The 17,943-nt window shown below is 53.2% G+C and overlaps 8 protein-coding genes across 8 annotated transcripts; 4 read left to right on the top strand and 4 right to left on the bottom strand.

Moving 5' to 3' along the window:
• Positions 1–586: 586 nt before the first annotated feature.
• T310_5905 (Uncharacterized protein) lies at positions 587–2,424 on the top strand (the record flags this gene model as incomplete). Its single annotated transcript, XM_013471234.1, has 2 exons — positions 587–620; positions 677–2,424. 2 exons carry the CDS (start codon positions 587–589, stop codon positions 2,422–2,424), a joined length of 1,782 nt encoding a protein of 593 aa, XP_013326688.1.
• A 147-nt stretch (positions 2,425–2,571) lies between these two features.
• On the bottom strand, positions 2,572–4,672 carry T310_5906 (MFS multidrug transporter; the record flags this gene model as incomplete). The annotated part of the gene is made up of 7 exons (XM_013471235.1): positions 2,572–2,620; positions 2,702–2,713; positions 2,798–3,036; positions 3,102–3,189; positions 3,502–4,173; positions 4,268–4,433; positions 4,495–4,672. The coding sequence occupies 7 exons, from the start codon at positions 4,670–4,672 to the stop codon at positions 2,572–2,574; spliced, it is 1,404 nt and encodes a 467-aa protein (XP_013326689.1).
• Positions 4,673–5,671: 999 nt separating this feature from the next.
• On the bottom strand, positions 5,672–7,009 carry T310_5907 (Aminomethyl transferase; the record flags this gene model as incomplete). Its single annotated transcript, XM_013471236.1, has 1 exon — positions 5,672–7,009. The coding sequence occupies one exon, from the start codon at positions 7,007–7,009 to the stop codon at positions 5,672–5,674; it is 1,338 nt and encodes a 445-aa protein (XP_013326690.1).
• A 366-nt stretch (positions 7,010–7,375) lies between these two features.
• T310_5908 (Decapping enzyme Dcp2) lies at positions 7,376–10,021 on the bottom strand (the record flags this gene model as incomplete). Its single annotated transcript, XM_013471237.1, has 2 exons — positions 7,376–9,912; positions 9,991–10,021. 2 exons carry the CDS (start codon positions 10,019–10,021, stop codon positions 7,376–7,378), a joined length of 2,568 nt encoding a protein of 855 aa, XP_013326691.1.
• Positions 10,022–10,738: 717 nt separating this feature from the next.
• On the top strand, positions 10,739–11,564 carry T310_5909 (uncharacterized protein; the record flags this gene model as incomplete). Its single annotated transcript, XM_013471238.1, has 4 exons — positions 10,739–10,813; positions 10,867–11,081; positions 11,130–11,490; positions 11,535–11,564. The coding sequence occupies 4 exons, from the start codon at positions 10,739–10,741 to the stop codon at positions 11,562–11,564; spliced, it is 681 nt and encodes a 226-aa protein (XP_013326692.1).
• A 225-nt stretch (positions 11,565–11,789) lies between these two features.
• On the bottom strand, positions 11,790–12,845 carry T310_5910 (uncharacterized protein; the record flags this gene model as incomplete). The annotated part of the gene is made up of 1 exon (XM_013471239.1): positions 11,790–12,845. One exon carries the CDS (start codon positions 12,843–12,845, stop codon positions 11,790–11,792), a length of 1,056 nt encoding a protein of 351 aa, XP_013326693.1.
• Positions 12,846–13,342: 497 nt separating this feature from the next.
• On the top strand, positions 13,343–15,283 carry T310_5911 (Integral membrane protein (Ptm1); the record flags this gene model as incomplete). Its single annotated transcript, XM_013471240.1, has 7 exons — positions 13,343–13,417; positions 13,482–13,676; positions 13,731–14,056; positions 14,112–14,152; positions 14,203–14,277; positions 14,331–14,941; positions 14,993–15,283. The coding sequence occupies 7 exons, from the start codon at positions 13,343–13,345 to the stop codon at positions 15,281–15,283; spliced, it is 1,614 nt and encodes a 537-aa protein (XP_013326694.1).
• Positions 15,284–16,044: 761 nt separating this feature from the next.
• On the top strand, positions 16,045–17,847 carry T310_5912 (uncharacterized protein; the record flags this gene model as incomplete). Its single annotated transcript, XM_013471241.1, has 1 exon — positions 16,045–17,847. One exon carries the CDS (start codon positions 16,045–16,047, stop codon positions 17,845–17,847), a length of 1,803 nt encoding a protein of 600 aa, XP_013326695.1.
• Between the last annotated feature and the right edge of the window lie 96 nt (positions 17,848–17,943).

Genomic DNA, 17,943 nt, shown 5'->3' on the forward strand with positions numbered 1-17,943 from the left:
TCAAGAGCATGAGCAACTGCAGGAATCATCTCGACGACCACGGAGACCACCAAGGTGCAGTAAGTTGCAATCAAGAAGGCCATAATCGGCTTAAATGTCCTAATAAATAGTGCCTTTTCTTTTATATAGGAAAATATAATAGATTTTGTTGCAATAATCTTCAAGATTTTCGGTCACGTTGGGCTGCAACTCTTGGCCAAGGACTGACCAGCTCGGTGGTGTGACCAGCTCGGTGGTGGATTACGTTAACTAACTAACTAATTAGTCTACAGCACCTAGTTGAGCTGACATACCAAACCAGGTAATTTCGATTAATCCGGTTAGGTTAGTTTCCATCATGCGTGACATTAAATGACAGCGCATCCCCCTCCTGTGGCGCAGCTGGATTTTCTTATCCTTGGAATCGACAGTATTATTTTTATTCCTTGCTATGCATGCCATGCCATACCCCTGCTGCCATCACGCTAATGTAGGTTTAATTACGAGCAGCAAGGAGTCAACCCCTCACCGCTTCTAAGTTGCACCGCACCGCGGCAAGACTCGACTTCATTTCACCCACCTAGGGTATTGTACATACATATTCAACATGGAGAGCGTAGACCTCGTCGTCATTGGGTCCGGTGAGTGCACAGCTGCTGCCGCATTCCCTGACGCAAATTGCTGCTAACGCCAGCAGGCTGGCACGGCCTCGTGGCCGCAAAGACGTACCTCGAGGTCAATCCGACTGCTGCGGTCGTTGTCGTTGAGGCAGAATCGTCCATCGGCGGCGTCTGGGCCAGACACCGTCTCTACAAAGGCCTCAAGTCGAACAACCTGCTCGGAACATACGAGTACAGCGACTTTCCCATGGACGAGGACACCTTTGGGGTCAAGTCCGGCGAACACATCCCTGGAGATGTGGTGCATGCCTACTTGGTTAAGTACACCGAGCACTTTGGGTTCGCGGACAGGATCCGCCTGAATAGCAGAGTTGAGAGCGCTGAGCGTCAGCCGGACGGATCGTGGCTGCTCACTATTGCCTCGTCCGCACCGTCCAGCACAGCTCTGCACACGCGCAAGCTCATCGTAGCCACCGGCATGACGTCGCAGCCCTTTCTCCCCGATTTCCAAGGCCAGGACTCCTTCGACGCCCCGCTGTTCCACTGTCGCAAACTGCGGAACTACGAGACGGAGGTCCTTCAGCAGGGCAAGCGTGCGACCATCTTCGGGGGCACCAAATCCGCCTGGGATGCCGCATATGCCTGCGCGATCTCCGGAGTGCAAGTGGACTGGATCATCCGAGAATCAGGACATGGACCGACCTGGATGGCACCGCCGTATGTCACGCCGCTGAGGAAATGGCTGGAGAAGCTGGTCACCACGCGCTTCTTGACCTGGTTTAGCCCCTGCGTCTGGGGCGACGCAGACGGATTCGCCGGTATCCGACGCTTTCTCCATGGCACCTGGCTGGGGCGGAAGATCGTCGACGCGTTTTGGGGCATCTTGGCCAAGGACGTGATCCAGCTGAATGGGTACGACAAGCATCCAGAGACGAAGAAGCTCAAACCATGGTTCAGTCCGTTCTGGGTGGCTTCGGGGCTGAGTATCTTCAACTATCCGACTGACATTTTCGACTATGTCCGCGACGGGACTATCAAAGTCCACATCGCAGACGTCACGCATGTCTCGCCCAAGACGGTGCATCTGTCCACCGGCGAGGCACTGCCCTCGGATGCCCTCATCTGCTGCACGGGATGGAAGAGCACGCCGCCCCTGAAGTTCCTGCCCGAGGGAATCGACCGGGAGCTGGGACTTCCATGGAGCCCGGACGTGCTCGACGAGGAGCTCGTCAAGGACGCTGATGAGGAGATCTTGAGACGCTTCCCTCGTCTGCGAGACCAGCCTGCCAGCAACCCAAGGTACAAACCGCTATCCAGCAATGCGGCAGCTGAGGCGCCGCATCCATTCCGACTGATGCGGTTCATGGTCCCGCCAGGGATGATCCAAGACCGATCCATTGTCTTTCTCGGGATAACGATGACCATCAACGTGTCGATTATCGCGCAGACACAAGCGCTGTGGGCGACAGCATATCTAGACGACAAGCTTGACGTGAAGCCAGCGGTCACTCGCTCGGTAGCAAGCAAGGCAGCAGATCCAGATCCAGATCCAGACTCAGACCTTCAATGGGAAACTGCCATGCACACGCAATTCGGCAAATGGCGCTACCCAGGCGGTTTTGGCCGCCAGCATCCCGACTTTGTGTTCGACGCCATTCCGTACGTCGACCTGCTGCTGACGGACCTGGGGCTGCGTGCGCATCGGAAACGAGGCCGGTTGGCGGAGATGTTTGAGCCGTATGGGCCGGAGGACTATCGCGGGATTGTGAATGAGTGGAGACAGAAGACCGATAGAGAGGGGGAGAGAGAGATCGTAAATGGATGAAAAAAGAGGTCAGGAGGTTATACGTAGCCCTAGACAGTCCTAGCCCTAGCCCTAAGTCCTGGCTAGCCATAGTCATTCTGCAGTTACATTATTTGATTTCTTTCTTTCTTTGGTTTTTTTTTTGTTTGAGAAAAAAAAATGCAGATATTACAGTAGCCAGTTCAGCAATCTATGAGAATCAGTGCCTGATCCGGTTCTACCGCTTATCATACCCAACATTCATTAACGAATTTCTGATAATATCCTCCATCTGAGTACAATACACACACACACATACAAATCCTCCCCTCTGTACTAACCACATATAAACAACTATCCTACTACCAACATGCAAAACTAAAGATCCACCCCCTTACTACTACACACCACATACCTACTCCTCACCCTCAGCCACGGCCCCCATCGATACATCACCCACGGGACGGGCATCAGCGCCAGGGAAACAACCCCCCAGAAGGACATGGTCCACCGGAATGACAGGTGCTGGATCATGTGGACGGTGAACAGCGGGACGAAGGACGAGAAGAGGTAGCGTAGCAGGTTCTCGACCGCGACGGCCGAGGCGCCGTATTTGGCGCCGTAAATGTCGTTTTTGTACCAGGGGAAGCCGAGCTGATAGAATAGTTAGTGAATAAGGTTGGTTTGAGTCTGAGGATGATGTGTATGTGCGTGCGTACAAGATTCAGAGGAAAACTGCAGCCGAAGAGGACGCCGGACATGACTGGGACAGTCCAGTGGATGGAGGAATTGGCGGTCCAGGCGAACCTGCAGGAAAAAACAACAATCAGCGAATATTCCAAAAATGGGTGCATGGAGGAGTATCACCAGAACAACGAAATCGGCAGCAAAATACTCCCAATCATGCAACACCACAACCGCTCTTCCGGAGCAACAGACTCCCCCCGTAACTCCGCTCGGCGTTTCGCCTTCTGATACATCGTCCTATCGACCACGCTGATGATAGGAAACGCGACGATGCTGCCGCCCAGCAGCGACAGAAAACTCAGTCCCACCTGATACACCGAAAACGAGTACTGCGTCTGCAGCGCCCACGGGTATGCCACGTAGTACACGTACAGAATGCCCTGGACGACGGCGCCGTACGCTGCTGTCGGGAGCATGATCGGCTCGACGAGCAGCATGTGCAGCGGCCGGCCGAGGCCGACGCGCAGGGCAGCTGGCAGCGTCATGCTGGACAACGACGAGGACGAGTCTGGCTCGCGGAAGATCCTCGGCGCAAACGTCTCTGGCACGGGCAGGTTTATGACGACGCAACCCCCCAGCAAGAGGGCCGTCAGCCAGAAGGTCCAGCGCCAGTCGTCTGTGACCGAGACGACGGCCGAGCCCGAGATGGGTCCCACGAGCGGCGCAAACGCGCCGAACATGGCGTATATCACGACGAACTGGCTGCCCAGCGGCTCGGCGCTGTGGTCCCAGAGGTCGTTCAGCATGCCGGCAAAGATGCCCACGCAGGGCGACGCCAGCGTGCCTGCGAGCGCTCGCCCAACGGCGAGAGTGGCATAGTTCCTCGCGGAGCCAGCGACGACGGTGAACACGAGACTGAGCGCCAGCAGCGTCTTATAGAAGTACTGCCGGCCGAGGATCTCGGAGAAGGCGGTGCCGAAGGTCGGGCCAAGCGCGAAGCCGAACGAGTAGAGGGTGATGGGCAGGATGGCCAGGGTGTCGGAGACGTGGAAATCTGCTTTTACTCCGTAGATGCTGGAGATGTAGTTTGCGTTGGCGAAGAGGCTGTCTCAAAGTACGTGCATACATTGCACGATATAGATTAGACCTGCTTGATACACACAGCATGGAAATCAGGTCTGCGATGGATGATTCTTACACAACAAAGTACGACACAGCACAGACGATGGATATCAGACTCTTTTTGCGGACGCTCCACGCTCGAGGGTTACGTCTGTCGTCGGGGGAGAAGTCCTGTCCGTCCATCTCTTGCGGACATTCGGCCATGTTTTCACCAAGTATACAAGAACGAGTTAGAAGAAATACTCTGTAAATTAGCACAAGATAGTCAACAAAAGAATATCCCTTCTGTTGGACAGTACTTACCATGGGGGTGTAACATGCTGCTTATAACTTCTACACAATGAACGTCGCATCGCAATCCTGTCCCGGTCCACACAAAGACCACGGCCACGGCTACGCGTCTGTCCGGATGGGAAGCTGAGTCGATGGCTGCGAGGTATAAATAAACGTCTCCTTTGTCTATATGCAAGGGTTCATTCATTGTGGCTGAAACGCAAATAGTATCTAACCGGATGTGCAATAAATAAATATGCCTACGTATGCTGTAGGAGGGTAGTTGCGGATGAAAGAATGTAATATCCATCTCCTCAAAAAAAAAGTCAGATAATAAGCCTGGTATTCTCGTGGAGGTTGGTGCTGTTTCATATATCAATGCTGAAATATGTTGAGATGTACTACATTTAAGGAGCTGTTGCGTTTAAGCACCTAAATAAACAAGTATATATACGTAATCCCCATAACTTGTTTGAAACACTGCATAAAAAAAATACTTTTCTTTGACTCTGTGACTATTCTGTCCAGGGTCCTTAACTTAGTCCGTCGTGATTTATGCAGAAAGACGACTTCCAGCACGTATGTATGTACTTACAGTACAGAGAAAGTCAGACACTAAATAAATGAAGCTCATAGGCACATCGAAGTACATAGAGGTTTGTTTTCTCCTAACACTGGGATTCAGTCAAGTTTAAAAAGTATTATTGCAGTAGACCAAGGTTAGAAATAAGCAATGCTGTAATTAGTGTACATACGCCATACAGTAGGTATGTACCTAAGCAACGTGACACGTGAGGATGAATCAGATGATGAAATAAAAAGTCCCGAGATTTTCTGGGGAGGGCGTTCTAAGCCCATATGACAAAGAGTTTTCAATCACAGATCCCGTCTTGCTTATGACGCTGATATACACTAAGACCTTCCGCAAGCGGCGCAGATGGTGAGCAGACTCAAAGAACGTCGACAACTCGTACTGCACTGTACATAAACAGGCATTATTTCATGCATAAGCTCTTTAACTGAATTCATGAAAGATAAGGTATTACTAATGTTGCACCAGTATTCATGGACAGTCATCAACATCGAGCAGAGAGGGGATGTACAGCACAGCACTGGTATACAGGATTAGGTACAGTCTCGTTCTCTTGTAGTAGTGACAGTAGAAACAGTGTAGAGTAAAGGGGTTCCTAGGACAAGCTGGTTGTTGTCAACTTCTCTCCCGGTCTGCTGCCTCCTCCTCCAACTGCTCCACCATGTCGCGCGCCCGCAGACCCTCGCTCGAGTTGGAGTTTCTCGCTCCTCCGGCCAGAATATACTCCCTGACCCATGGCGGCACCAACGCCTTGATCTTGACCTCGCCCTCCGACGCAGCATGCGGAGTGGGAGTCCCTTCCTCCACACCGTCGTCCCACGACACTTTGAACTCCTGCAACGGACTGTACTGGCTCCCCTCCCCCGTCAGTACGATGTCCGTCATCATCTCCAGCCGGCACAGCGCCAACCCGACATTGCCAACTCCCCCGAGAAACTTCCCCGCACTGCGGCCCTTTTGCGCACTGACTCGCGAGATATTCGCACCGCTGGGCGGCAGAGGAAGCTCCGTCGTCGGATCATACACCGGCGTCTCGATAAACCGCGCCGCATCCTGGCCGCCGTTATACAGCTGCACCGGCAAAATCCGCTTGCGCACGACACCGGTATGGTGGGTGCGAATCGTCAATTCCTGCCCGACATAGCAGCCCTTGCGGAAATCGATCCCCTGCATCATGTCCATGTTGCATTCCATCGGCAGCGCTGATTCGCGAATGATCTCCCCCTGGCCTTCTGCCACGCCGTGCAGGATCCGCCGTAAATTATACGTCGCCAATGGAACCTCCTTCCCCGGCAGTTTGGATTCGTCCGGGAAATGCGTGCGCAAGTCGTCCGTCCCTGGCGTCACGAAGCGCGAACCCAACGTAGGAGCTCGAGTGTCGACGCAGCCCGCGATCGGCGAAGACGGCGAGAAGGGAGAGGGGAGGTCCGACTCGAGATTGTACGCCGCCCATCGGGGCTCCGCTTCGTCGTTCCACGACGCCCAGACCGATCGCTCGCCGTCGTCGAGCGCGCGCATGGTGAATTTCGCGCGCAGCTTGTGTTTCTTCAGGTGCTTCAGCAGGTTCGTGACCTCCGCCTTGTCGACTTCGATCAGCCAGGCCGGATCATCGCCACTCGCAGCGCCGTCACTGCTGCTGCTGCTGCTGCTGCTGCTGCCCGGCGGCATAGGATAGATGAACACGTCGTGGAGGACCCGGCCCTGCGCGTTCAGGAAGGCACTGTAGCACCCGGTTCGCCGCGGCGCACGAACCGGCTCCTTGCCCATGAGCATGTTCTGCGTGACCATGCCCTGCAGGAAGGACGTGCTGTCCGCGCCGGCGATGGAGATCAGGGCGCGGTTGGTGAGGCGCGTGTAGCCTGCTGGCGGCGGCACGGGCGGGAGGTCATGTTGTTTCTGTTGCTGACGGACTGGGACGTCGTCGAGAAGGAGGCTCTGCCGCGGCTCAGGCATCGCGAGCATATGAAACGGGTGGAGGGACGAGGAGCCATCTGGAAGCACAGTGCTGGCGACTCATTCGACTGGGGAAGAAGATCGGACTGCGGTGGGCGATGAAGGGACGCGGGCGGTGGGCGGCAGCAGAATCGGACTGACGTAATACGCGGAGACAGATGTCCTAGCTAACCCTAACCCTGGCACCAATCTATCAGGGTGTAGCAAGCATAGTAGTAGGCACAGAAGGATGTATTTATTTCTACAGATGATTCCAGACTGAAGAAACAGGTTAAGGAATGCAATATCTGTAGCTTATAAGTGTAGTAGTTGTAGCATTACCATGCACTAAGCTGCTACAGATATCTTGTACTCTACACAGCAAGGTCACCTCTGCCCCTTGGCAACTCCCTCCAGGTATCCAAGCAGAAACGCTTTGTTGTCTGACGACGTCATCCTATTCGTCCCCGTTCGAGCACCGCTATCGGCACTGCCGAAGCTGGTCTCGTGGCTAGGAGCGGGAGAAACGGCAGGTCGGCCCGTGGATGGCTCATCTTTTGTAGCCAGGGTCGAGCTCTGGGGAGTGGGCGACTTCCCGAACAGAGAGAGCAAGACTTCCCTCTGTGCGGCCGTCTGACTTGGGCGACGATCGAAGTTTGGCTGCGTGACCCGATTCGGCGGCACAACGACCTCCTTCTCGGCCGCAGCCGGCTGATTCTGAGACAATTCTTGAACTGCCACGGTACGGCTAGGGAGGATTTCGTTCAGATCCAGCTTATCGGAACGGCGAAGGATCTGTGGCTGGAAATGCTTCGACGGACCCGGTGACTTCGCTTTTTCGACCGGTGTCTGAGACTGGGGTCGTGAAACCGGTTCCGCCAGCGCAGGAGAGTCTCTTTTCGCACTCTGTGGCCGCGACAAAATGGTAATCGGCGAAGCCGGAGTCCGCCGCTCTTTGTCCGTCTTCCGCGACGTGCCATTTGCTTTCTTAGAAGGCTTGCCGGCTCTGTCGAATTCAGGAGTTTTCAATGGCCCAGAAACAGTGGCAGACGCCAGAGCTTCCTCCTCGTGCCGCTCCTTCTTGATATTTGCAGGCTTCGCTGGAGGTTTGCCATCGCCCTGACTAGGACGCTGAAGAATCTGTTTTGGAAGCGATGGCAATGACACTGGCTGGGCAGGTAACTCTGCGGCGGTCGTTGTTGTTTGAGCAGAAGATGACCCCTTGAGCAGACTCAGCAGGTGGTCCTGGTGCTGCGACGGCTTGTGTGTCGCCGATGACCCGGATTCGGGTTGCGAAACAGCAGGAGTAGCCGGCTTAGCTGTGGGAGTAGTGTCGTTTTTGAAGACGCTCAGAAGAGCTAATGAATGGCTAGTCAGTTTCGGAGGCGGCAGTTTACTTGCCGGGGGCACAACTGGCCCTTGGGCATTCTGCATCGGCTGGGCGAACTGGGGATCACCAGTTTGCTGATATGGGGCTGGAACATGCTGTTGAGGCGGCTGATATGATGGACCCGAACTCTGCGCGTACTGGAATGGCTTGAATTGATTGTTGAGAGCCGAAACCGGCTGCCCCGGCACTGGTGCGTTTTGGTATCCGGAAAAGGGAGGCATCCCAGTATTTGGCGCAAAAGAGCGATCCAACGGCGGTCCTTGAGACGCCTGAGATGCGGGTGGAAATCCCGCATTGAGCGGAGGGAAAGGATTTGTGGGAGGCCTTTGCTGGGACTGAGGCTGCGGCTGCGGCTGCGGCTGCCCACTAGGGCCAGGTGCATGCTGGCTTGAGAATGGAAATGGTTGCGAGGAATTGGAAAAATGGTTCAACGGAGACAGGTGTTGCGGGGGCATCTGCGCAGAAGCAGTTTGCGGTGTCATTCCAACACCGTTCTCGCTGATCTGACCACCGCCGCTATTGGAACCGCTTCTTAACAGTGCCAGCAGAGCATTCGACTTGGAGGGGTCACTAGCGGAGGACGAAGGCGCGCCAGCTTGTGGGCCAGACGGCGAGGCAGTACCGGTGCCACCGATATTGAGAAGGCGTTTCAGGTGAGAAGAGACATCTTGAGGAGTCGCGACTTCGGGAAGATCACTAGAAATGGCTGCGCGACGGGCCTCTTGCTTCGGCGTGAATCCGCCGTTTGCATGGAACGCTTCATCCATGGATGTTTCACCCTCGGTCTGTGTCATCTGCAGGGAGGCTGCTTGGTTCTTGGCGTCGAGCTTCCTCTGCTGCGCAATCCACTTCTTCAGCGGGTGGAGGAAAGGCGCGACCATGTAAAATTTATTCGCATTGGCAGCGTCATGATTCTTGCTCTTCTTGAGAGTGGGCAGCTCCGATAGTTTATACCATTCGATCTTGCTGATCTCCTTTCGGGTCCGAGGGGCAAACTGGAAATCCTTGGGCACACCACGGATGACGTACAGCCTCATATGCTGCTCCCGCATCGTGATTTCGATGTACTTGACGTCGTTCTCATCCTTAATAAGGCCGGCCTCTCGAATGTCGAAGCCAGTTTCCTCGTAGACCTCCCTGATGGCACAATCCAGGTCCTTTTCATCCTTGTTGATCTTGCCTCGGGGGAAACTCCAGTTGGCGCCCTTCTTCCAGCCCTTGACCAGGACGACTTCATCCATCGAGTCATTCAGCAGGATAGCTCCCCGAACAGGAACGCGGGTCTTGTAAGCCAGGAACTCGGAGAAAGCGGTGATGTGGTGGTAGTGGGACCATTGGGACATGAGCGGACAGTGCTGGAAGATGCGCATGGCAAAGGCCTTGAGGGACAGCGACGGCAGAGCCGGGTCGAGGGGCCGGATGAAATCCTCGTAGAACCATTGTGCTTCCTCGACCTGGAAACAGATGCGCTCCACCGATTCGAGTTCTTCACGAGGGAGATTTATGATGAACCGGACGCAGAGGTCATCCAGCCCTATGTCAACGATCGGATATCCCTTGTCAGCTCATCACACCGTAGGAACAAGGACGGCGAACGGCAGCCAAAACGCACAGTCTTCTAGCTGCAGCTTTGTTTCGGTCATAGTGTCTGGCGGAGCCGAGCATTTCAACACGCTATGAAGAAGCGCGAGAAGCTAGCCGATCTCGAGGAAGACCCCAGGCAAGGCGCGCGGGTGGCCAGTGCTTGGGAGGTACGAACGCAGTCAGTGGCGGATAAGATAAACAATCCCTAGTCTCGATCAGAAAGAGAATCGCAGAACAATCAGACCACGTCAGGAGTCCTGGGACGCGGGAGAGTGAGAATCCTAAGACCGAGCATTGAGGATGGAGAGGTGGTTGGTTGTCAAAGAGCCGGAATGCTTGCATGATGGACGGTGTTGGAAGTGCACCGCCACAGTTACCTCCCAGTAGGGCACGAAGGTGGCTTTGCACCGCCACATGGCTGTCCGCCACTTGTGGCGCAGTCAGAGTGCTGTGGCTTGTCTCATGTCCTGGATGCGGAATGACGTGGGTTGACCAGACAGTGAAATGAATGGGATGCGCTTATGGTCTGCTTAGGACAAAGAGTCATGACATCTCCCTACGTAGTCTACACTTCTCTTTCATTTTTGACCGGAAATTTCTGGAGAACAGAAAGGGGTAGCTGGGATACCCTCTGACTGGCCCATTCGGCGCCTGCTGATACAAGCAGCCTGTACCTAATTAAGCTGCCCAACTCTCTGTCCAGCTGTCACTATTCTAGGACATATATTACTTGATCGCTCTACTTTCGACAGGCAGGACTAGTATCACGGAGCATCATGGCAGCTCAACTGGCTGCATTCGTGGGAAAGAGAATTTTGAATGAGACTGCGAGGAACAAATTTGGTCAAGAGGTAAGTTCTTTATCCTTCAGCTCTGTTCTTTTCCGCGTTCTTATTTCGTATAGGATCCTTATTTTGAAGTTGTCCCCGCCTCGCGGCTCGCTCAAGCCTTTGGCAAGAAGACAACCAGACGTCGCAAGGCCATTCCCCCGGGCTTGTCCGAGAATGATGCCAAAATTCTCAATCGAGTCAAACGTCGGGCCTATCGACTCGACTATGCTCTTTTCAACCTTTGCGGGATCCGCTTTGGTTGGGGTAGTGTAATCGGGTTGTTCCCTTTGTAAGTATCCCTGTTATCCGTCTTGTAGACCTCACTGACCCTGGGCAGTATTGGAGACGGCCTGGATACTGCGCTAGCCATGATGGTGGTTCGCGATTGCCAGAACATTGATGGTGGACTTCCACCCCAGCTCTACAGCAGGATGATGTTCAACATTGTCCTTGACTTCCTTATCGGTTTGGTCCCGTTTGTCGGCGACCTGGCAGATGCAATTTATAAATGCAACACTCGAAACGCGATCCTGCTTGAAAAATATCTTCGAGACAGGGCAGCCAAGCCAGATAAAGCCCGGCAGAATAACGGACAACAAAACCGTCAGGAACCGCGTCCCGTGGATCCCAGTATCCCGGAAGAATTCGACAGATACGAGGGCATGCTGGAAAATCCACATATCTACACAGCGGACACGGTAGCAGGACCTGGACCTCATGCCCGTGATGATATCACCAGTAGCCCAACAAGGCCGCCGCCGGCCCTTGGTAGGCCAGACAGCAATCGCGACAGAGGCTGGTTTGGCGGGCGGAAACAAGGACAAGGGGATCTCGAAACCGGGATTATCCGCTATACGTGATCCCCTCCAGGGGTTGCTTCTGCACCGCATAGACCCTGCTGATTCCCATCTATAATCTCCATCTTGTTTAATCTCTATCGTGTTTAATCAGTCATGTAACCTGTATGTAGTCACAATGAGTTCTAGTTTTCTTTTCCTCATCCGTTCCGTCGAGTGACTTGCTCGGGCGCAGATCTTGCGCATCCATAACAAAATCGGGCCTGAGCCTCGCTGGGTGTCCCATCAGCGGAACCACCCGCTGTCTCAAGAGCAGCAGCACAGAGAGCGCATCGTGCCTGATCTGCTGTGATCGGAGGTTGTTGCAGTTTGTTCACGGTCCGTACCACATTAGCCATCACGCCCGGATACTTCTCACTGTGGGTCTGGATGTATTGCTTCATGAGCTCGTCAATCGAGAGATTCCGGTTGGACATGGTCTCCGATGTTGGCTGTTCAGGAATGACAATCTCTTCCAGGCTAGGAACCTGGCTTGCATAGAGTTGTATTTCCGATTTGTATAGATCCCGAAGCGGGAAAATAAATTGTACGCCCCACGGGGACATACCGTCGCAGACTTGCCATGTTAACGAGGCTCCACGTCCCTTGGCCACGTTGGCAAGAGTCTTTGCGGCCAGACGGCTGTCTGAATCTCCCCAGATCACACATTCGCAACCGTAGTGTTTCGCGCACGCAGCAATCAGCCTGAGTAGGAGAATGTTGTCGACATCATCTTTGGATGTAGCACTAGGAATCGAGGCCCGCAAAGCCTCGAGGCGATCGTGGTCCGATTTGGCTTCATCATCCACAAAGTTTGGTCCTGCAAACTGATACATGGCGTCCTTTATATCCGGATCATATTGGAAGATACTATGAAACGGCACCGTCGTGTATGTATGTCGGGGAAAGCATTTTTTGACCAACTCAAACCTTGCCTCGCAGGATGGACTGGCGGGGGAGATGGTTGATGGTTCGACAACAAGCACATGCAGCTCGTATGCGACACGGCCTTTTCCTCCAGCGACTTGCCGCTCGAGGTGCTCGTTCAACATGTGTAACAGCACCGTGGACGACACGCCATAGGACAGAGGCAACAAGAGCTTGCGCTGTCGGTCGTGGGGGGCGTGTTTGACCGAGCGATACTTGTCTATACGCTGGAGGGCCTTTACAGTGGCATATCGCAAGAAGCAGTCTCTACACGACGAGGCGGTTAGCATTCTGTCCTAGACACAGCAATGAGAAGATTGTACAGACCTGCACAGACGGCGAGTGCGCACCGTTGCGAATGCCTCTGCATCCTGACACTGGACGCAAGGGTCTGCGAAATGTTTGCCTGGCATCTGCGCGAGCTGGAGACTGCTGCTGTCGATTGATATTGATATTATTAGAAAAATTAGTATGGAGGGGAAAATTGCTGACGGCGGGTTGCCAGAAATAGAGCGGGCCGCTGCGGGCGGCGCCTTCATTGGCCGGAGATGCCAACACGCGGATGCTCGGAGAGGCGTGCGTGTAGCCACGATGTCCCTGGAGCTCCGGCTCAGCTCTCTCAGCTCCCCAAAGAACACGTCCATGCGGAGGCCTCGGGCCTTGCAATCCTGCTCGTTCCCACCTGGATCCATCTGGATGTCCAGTCTGCAATTGGGATTGTCTTTCATCCTGAAATAATATCCAGCGCTGACCGCCCGTCGGAGGCTAGCTGCTGTCGCCGGCCACAATGAAGGGCTGGCTTCAGACCCTCTGCCTGTCTGCTCTGCTGGCAGGCCGGGTCCTTGCGAACGAACTGGAACTGGTTGGAGCCTCTTTCGGGTGATTTCTGTGGCAGTGAGCATTGCTGATGCATCGTCTACATCCAGAAACAAGATGACGCGCACCGACAACGATGCTCCGGAATGTACAGCCGGAAGGCTTGGGGAGGCAATGTCGATCCATTTATCCTGACCAAGTTCGTCAAGGTCGACAGTGAAGAGGAAGGCGATCCACTTGTCAGTCTGGTGATCTTTGAGTGGAACGATGAGGAATTAATCGGGAGAGTCGTTCCGGGAGGAGATGTAAGCCCGTTCTCGAATGCATCCTCATGCGAAATATACTCACACCACCGGCAGGAATTGGCGACTATTTGTGACGAGAGCAACGTCGAAGCCAAGCTGTGCACCCAAGACGAGATAGGCTCCTTCATTCTCGCTGCCAATGCTTCCGAGGCTGCCCAAAGTCCGATTGTGTCTAAGGCCATCCATCTGAAAGATCCGATTGCCGTCAACTACCCAGTGAAGAAGACGGGCTTCTACTGTGTGAGCACATATGCGTATTCCGGTCACGATTACAGAGGGGTGGTTGAATTTCGAAATTCCTACGGAGAGCTTCCGGCTGCCCAGATTGCGAAGCTACCTTTCTATGGAGGGTTGACAATAGTCTATGCTGTGATTGGGATGTATGTCTTTTCCATGAATCGAGGTGACTGGAAGACGTGCTCACATTTAACGTAGCTTCTGGGCCTTTCTCTATGTCCAAAATCGGCATGACATCTGTAAGCGTTGCTCGTTCCACTGTGATCGGTTGTCCACTGACCGTCGACAGTGCCCGTTCAGAACTATATCACGGCCATCATTGTCTTCCTCATAGTCGAGCAATTGATGACTTGGGGGTTCTATGGTATGTTCAAGAAGGATTTCAGCGTCGATCCATTAGCGTTAACTCCTGTCTAGACTATCAGAATCGACACGGCTCGAACTTAATGGCAAAGGTGCTAATGATAATCGTTGCCATCCTCAATGCGGGCCGCAATTCTTTCTCCTTCTTCCTGCTTCTCATTGTGTGTATGGGCTATGGTGTCGTCAAGCCGTCGCTTGGTCGGACCATGATCTATGTCCGCATTCTGGCCATTGCTCATTTCGTTTTTGGGGTCATCTACGCCATAGCCAGTCTATCAATCACACCAGACAGCGCCGGCCCACTTGTTCTGCTCGTGATTCTCCCGCTCGCGGGCACGTTGACTGCATTCTACGTCTGGACCTTGAACTCGCTCAACATGACGATGAAGGATCTTGTTGAGAGAAGACAGAAGACCAAAGCGATGATGTATAAGAAGCTGTGGTGGTGCATCCTCGGAAGCATCATTGTGATCTTTGGATTCTTTTTCATCAACTCCTTTGCATTTGCCGGTCGCGACAACGCCGACTTTGTGCCGACGCACTGGAAGACCAGATGGTTTGTTCTGGACGGCTGGCTCAACGTCGTTTACTTGTTTGATATTGCGTTTATTGCTTACTTGTGGCGGCCTACGGCGAACAACAGACGGTTTGCGATGAGTGACGAGGTAAGAAGAAGTCTGCGATTGGCCGCAAAAAAAAACTAACTGGGTTGGCAGCTCGCCCAAGATGATGATGGCTTTGAGATCCGCTCGCTTGCCAATTCCCTGGATGAAGAAGGCGCACTGGGAGGGCCGGATGAGGCCGGACACCGCGAACCGGAGCGGGAGCTTTCTCCCGTTCCTCCTAAGCCGGTGCAACCTGCGCCGCGGCAGCGTGAATCGCTCGACGGCGAGACGATCTTCGCTGTCGGCGAGGAAGACGGAGACAAGTGGTCCGAAGACGAGGACGATTCATCACGGAATTCGACGAGTGAGAGGAAGAAGCTGACCAGCGATAAAGATAAATAAAGGATGGCAGGAATCGCAGGTCAGCGATGCTAGAGTTTGCGTTGATAGGTAGGAACTGTTAAAGGAGAACCTGGATACTGTAATAGCGTGCATGCTTGTCCAGGATCAGTCCGCGGGATCAGTCTGACGATTTCCACACTGTTGCTTCGCTCGTTGTATTATTTCCTGTTAGTGTTTGCTTGCTGCGGTAACTCTGGCGTTGTATATTTTGCGGAAAGGTACATTTGACTGGTTTACTGGCCTGGGAGTATTTATTTATTTATTCATCTCGATTTGTTTCTTATTATCATTATAGAAATCTGTTAACCTGTTCGTTTAGGCGCAGTAGATCGGATGATAACTCTTAATTAATTAACATGGACAGGGAGGGAAATAATATATTATTTAATTAATGAGGCAAAAGCATAAACGAACAATGACATAATCATCCTTAATTTGGAAACTATGGAGTAATATTACCTGCATTAAGGTTGGAAAAAGCAGCCGCACTGCGCCCGCTAATCTTATTATGTTTTTACATCCCACCAGTTCTCCGTCTCCGTTCTACTTTTTTTTTTAAAAAAAACCTTCCATCAGTGTTCATAGTTATAATTTTCTGCCTTCATTTCAGTCTTTTGGAAAATATATTATATACCTACCTATTATTCATGAAGACTGAAGAAGAGGAAATAAATAAATGATAGACAGGAAATCATATCTACATACATAGATCGACTGAAATCCTACTACCTCCTATACTGTAGCCAGGTACTATATCGAAAATGACACACCCCGCCCCCACCGCCAACAACGACCACGATGATTCAACAACAAGAACAACGACGACGACTTCGTCTTCGACGAGTTCGACAGCAGCAACCCTCTCCACCAAACTCCTCCACCAATGCCGCCTCCTCCTCGCCGAACTAGACACCTTCCTCGCCGCGCTCGCCACCCGCCTCCGCAGACACCAGCAGCAGCAGCATCTGACCGAGATGCGGCAGTTGCGGTCGAACGTGTTCTCGGAATTGAGGACGTTGGAGCGGTTGGCTGCTGATGCTGCTGCTGCGGCGGCAGCAGCAGCAAAAACCTACGGTGGTGATGATGGTGCTGCTGCTGACGCAGCAGATGTTGCAGAGTCCGAGCGAAGGCTTCTGCATGCGCTGAGGTCGTCGAATCTCCCGTTCTATGTCGCTGTGTGGACGGTTGCGAAGAAGAGGTGTATGGGCGTGGTGGCGTTTGGGAAGAGGTTTTATTGGGATGACGATCACCATCATCACCATCATGATGAACATAATGTTGTTGATGATAAAGAAGAATGCGGAATGAAATCGAAGGATAATGAAGACGAAGATGCTATTTCTATTCCTCCTACTACTGCTACAGGGAAAAAGAAACGCCCCAGCAAGGACAAGCGGAAAAGCGTCTTTGTGGATATCGTCGCTGATAATGGCGAGGAGTGGGTCAAAGTGTCTACGATATCGGAGAATAGGCTACTGTTTGAGATGGCGGAGAAGGGGTGGGATAGGGATGATGAGAGCGATGATGATGCTCTAGTTTCTGGGGGAGAAGACGCAGAAGAAGAAAGGCAGAGATACGACAGGAAGAAGAAGAGTCTACACTCCACTGATACAGATGAGGAAGACCAGATCGAATTGGTAAAGCTAGCCTCGGATATGGCCAAAGCTGCGCGCGCAGTGCGCGTTAGATACAGACACCCGCGCATCCGGTTCGTCATGCCCAAGATCGTGGAAGGCAGCATTCCCGAAATCGACGCCGTCCTCAACGACATCCGCAGTTATGGCGTCACGGTGGAATGCGGAACACACGTCCCGGACGTGCTCAACGACGAGCTGGACGGGAGTCGCGATCCAAGCTCGGTCACACCCGAAGACCTCCCCCTCTCAACGTTGCTCCCGAATCCTTACGAAAAATTCACCCCCACCCTCAATGTCGACTGTACGCTGCTCCTGGCTCTCGTTTCTGACGTCTCCCACATCCGACATATCGCCCCGTCTCCGTCTCATCACCGCGCTATCCGACGACAGATCGAGCTGGAGGAGGAACAACCTTTGGTCCCGAGCGAACTCTGGCCGGCAATGGTAGGCCGTCACCTGATCTGCACCGAAGAGGCAGCGAAGCGCATGAGAGAGATCGTCGACATCATTGGGACAGACACAGAGAAGGAGAGGACGGCAATCTTGATGGGAGATCGGGGATCAGACACGCTCGATCTGCTCCAACGATTCCAACGACTTTCGGATCACGAGATCCCCCGCGAGTGGCTCATTCCGATCAAGGTGGTCAACGCTCAACCGGATATCAACGCAGGCTTGCAAGACGGCAAATTGCCACCGGTAGCTCACAAAGTAACAGCAGCCCTGTCGGTTATCAACCGCAGCGTGTTTCTCTATGGATGGGTCAAGGGGATTGTGACGGTAACCAGCAACAGAACGGTTGTCAAACAGATCGAGAACATCATTGAAGAGAACAGGGGCGGCGACGATGCTTTACAGGGACCTCAGGTGTGGGTGTGTGATACAGCCAGGAGCTTGGTGGGTAAAGAAAAGAATCGAAGACCATGATGAGTGGGAATTGGTATGCCACCGTAGATAAAACGAGGAGTGTCCACCATCGACAACTCCACAAACCCGCAGTTGAGGCTGTCGGTATGCCTGTCA

This window comes from Rasamsonia emersonii (genome assembly GCF_000968595.1).
Source record: "Rasamsonia emersonii CBS 393.64 chromosome Unknown ctg1118621760344, whole genome shotgun sequence".
NCBI lineage: Eukaryota > Fungi > Ascomycota > Eurotiomycetes > Eurotiales > Trichocomaceae > Rasamsonia > Rasamsonia emersonii.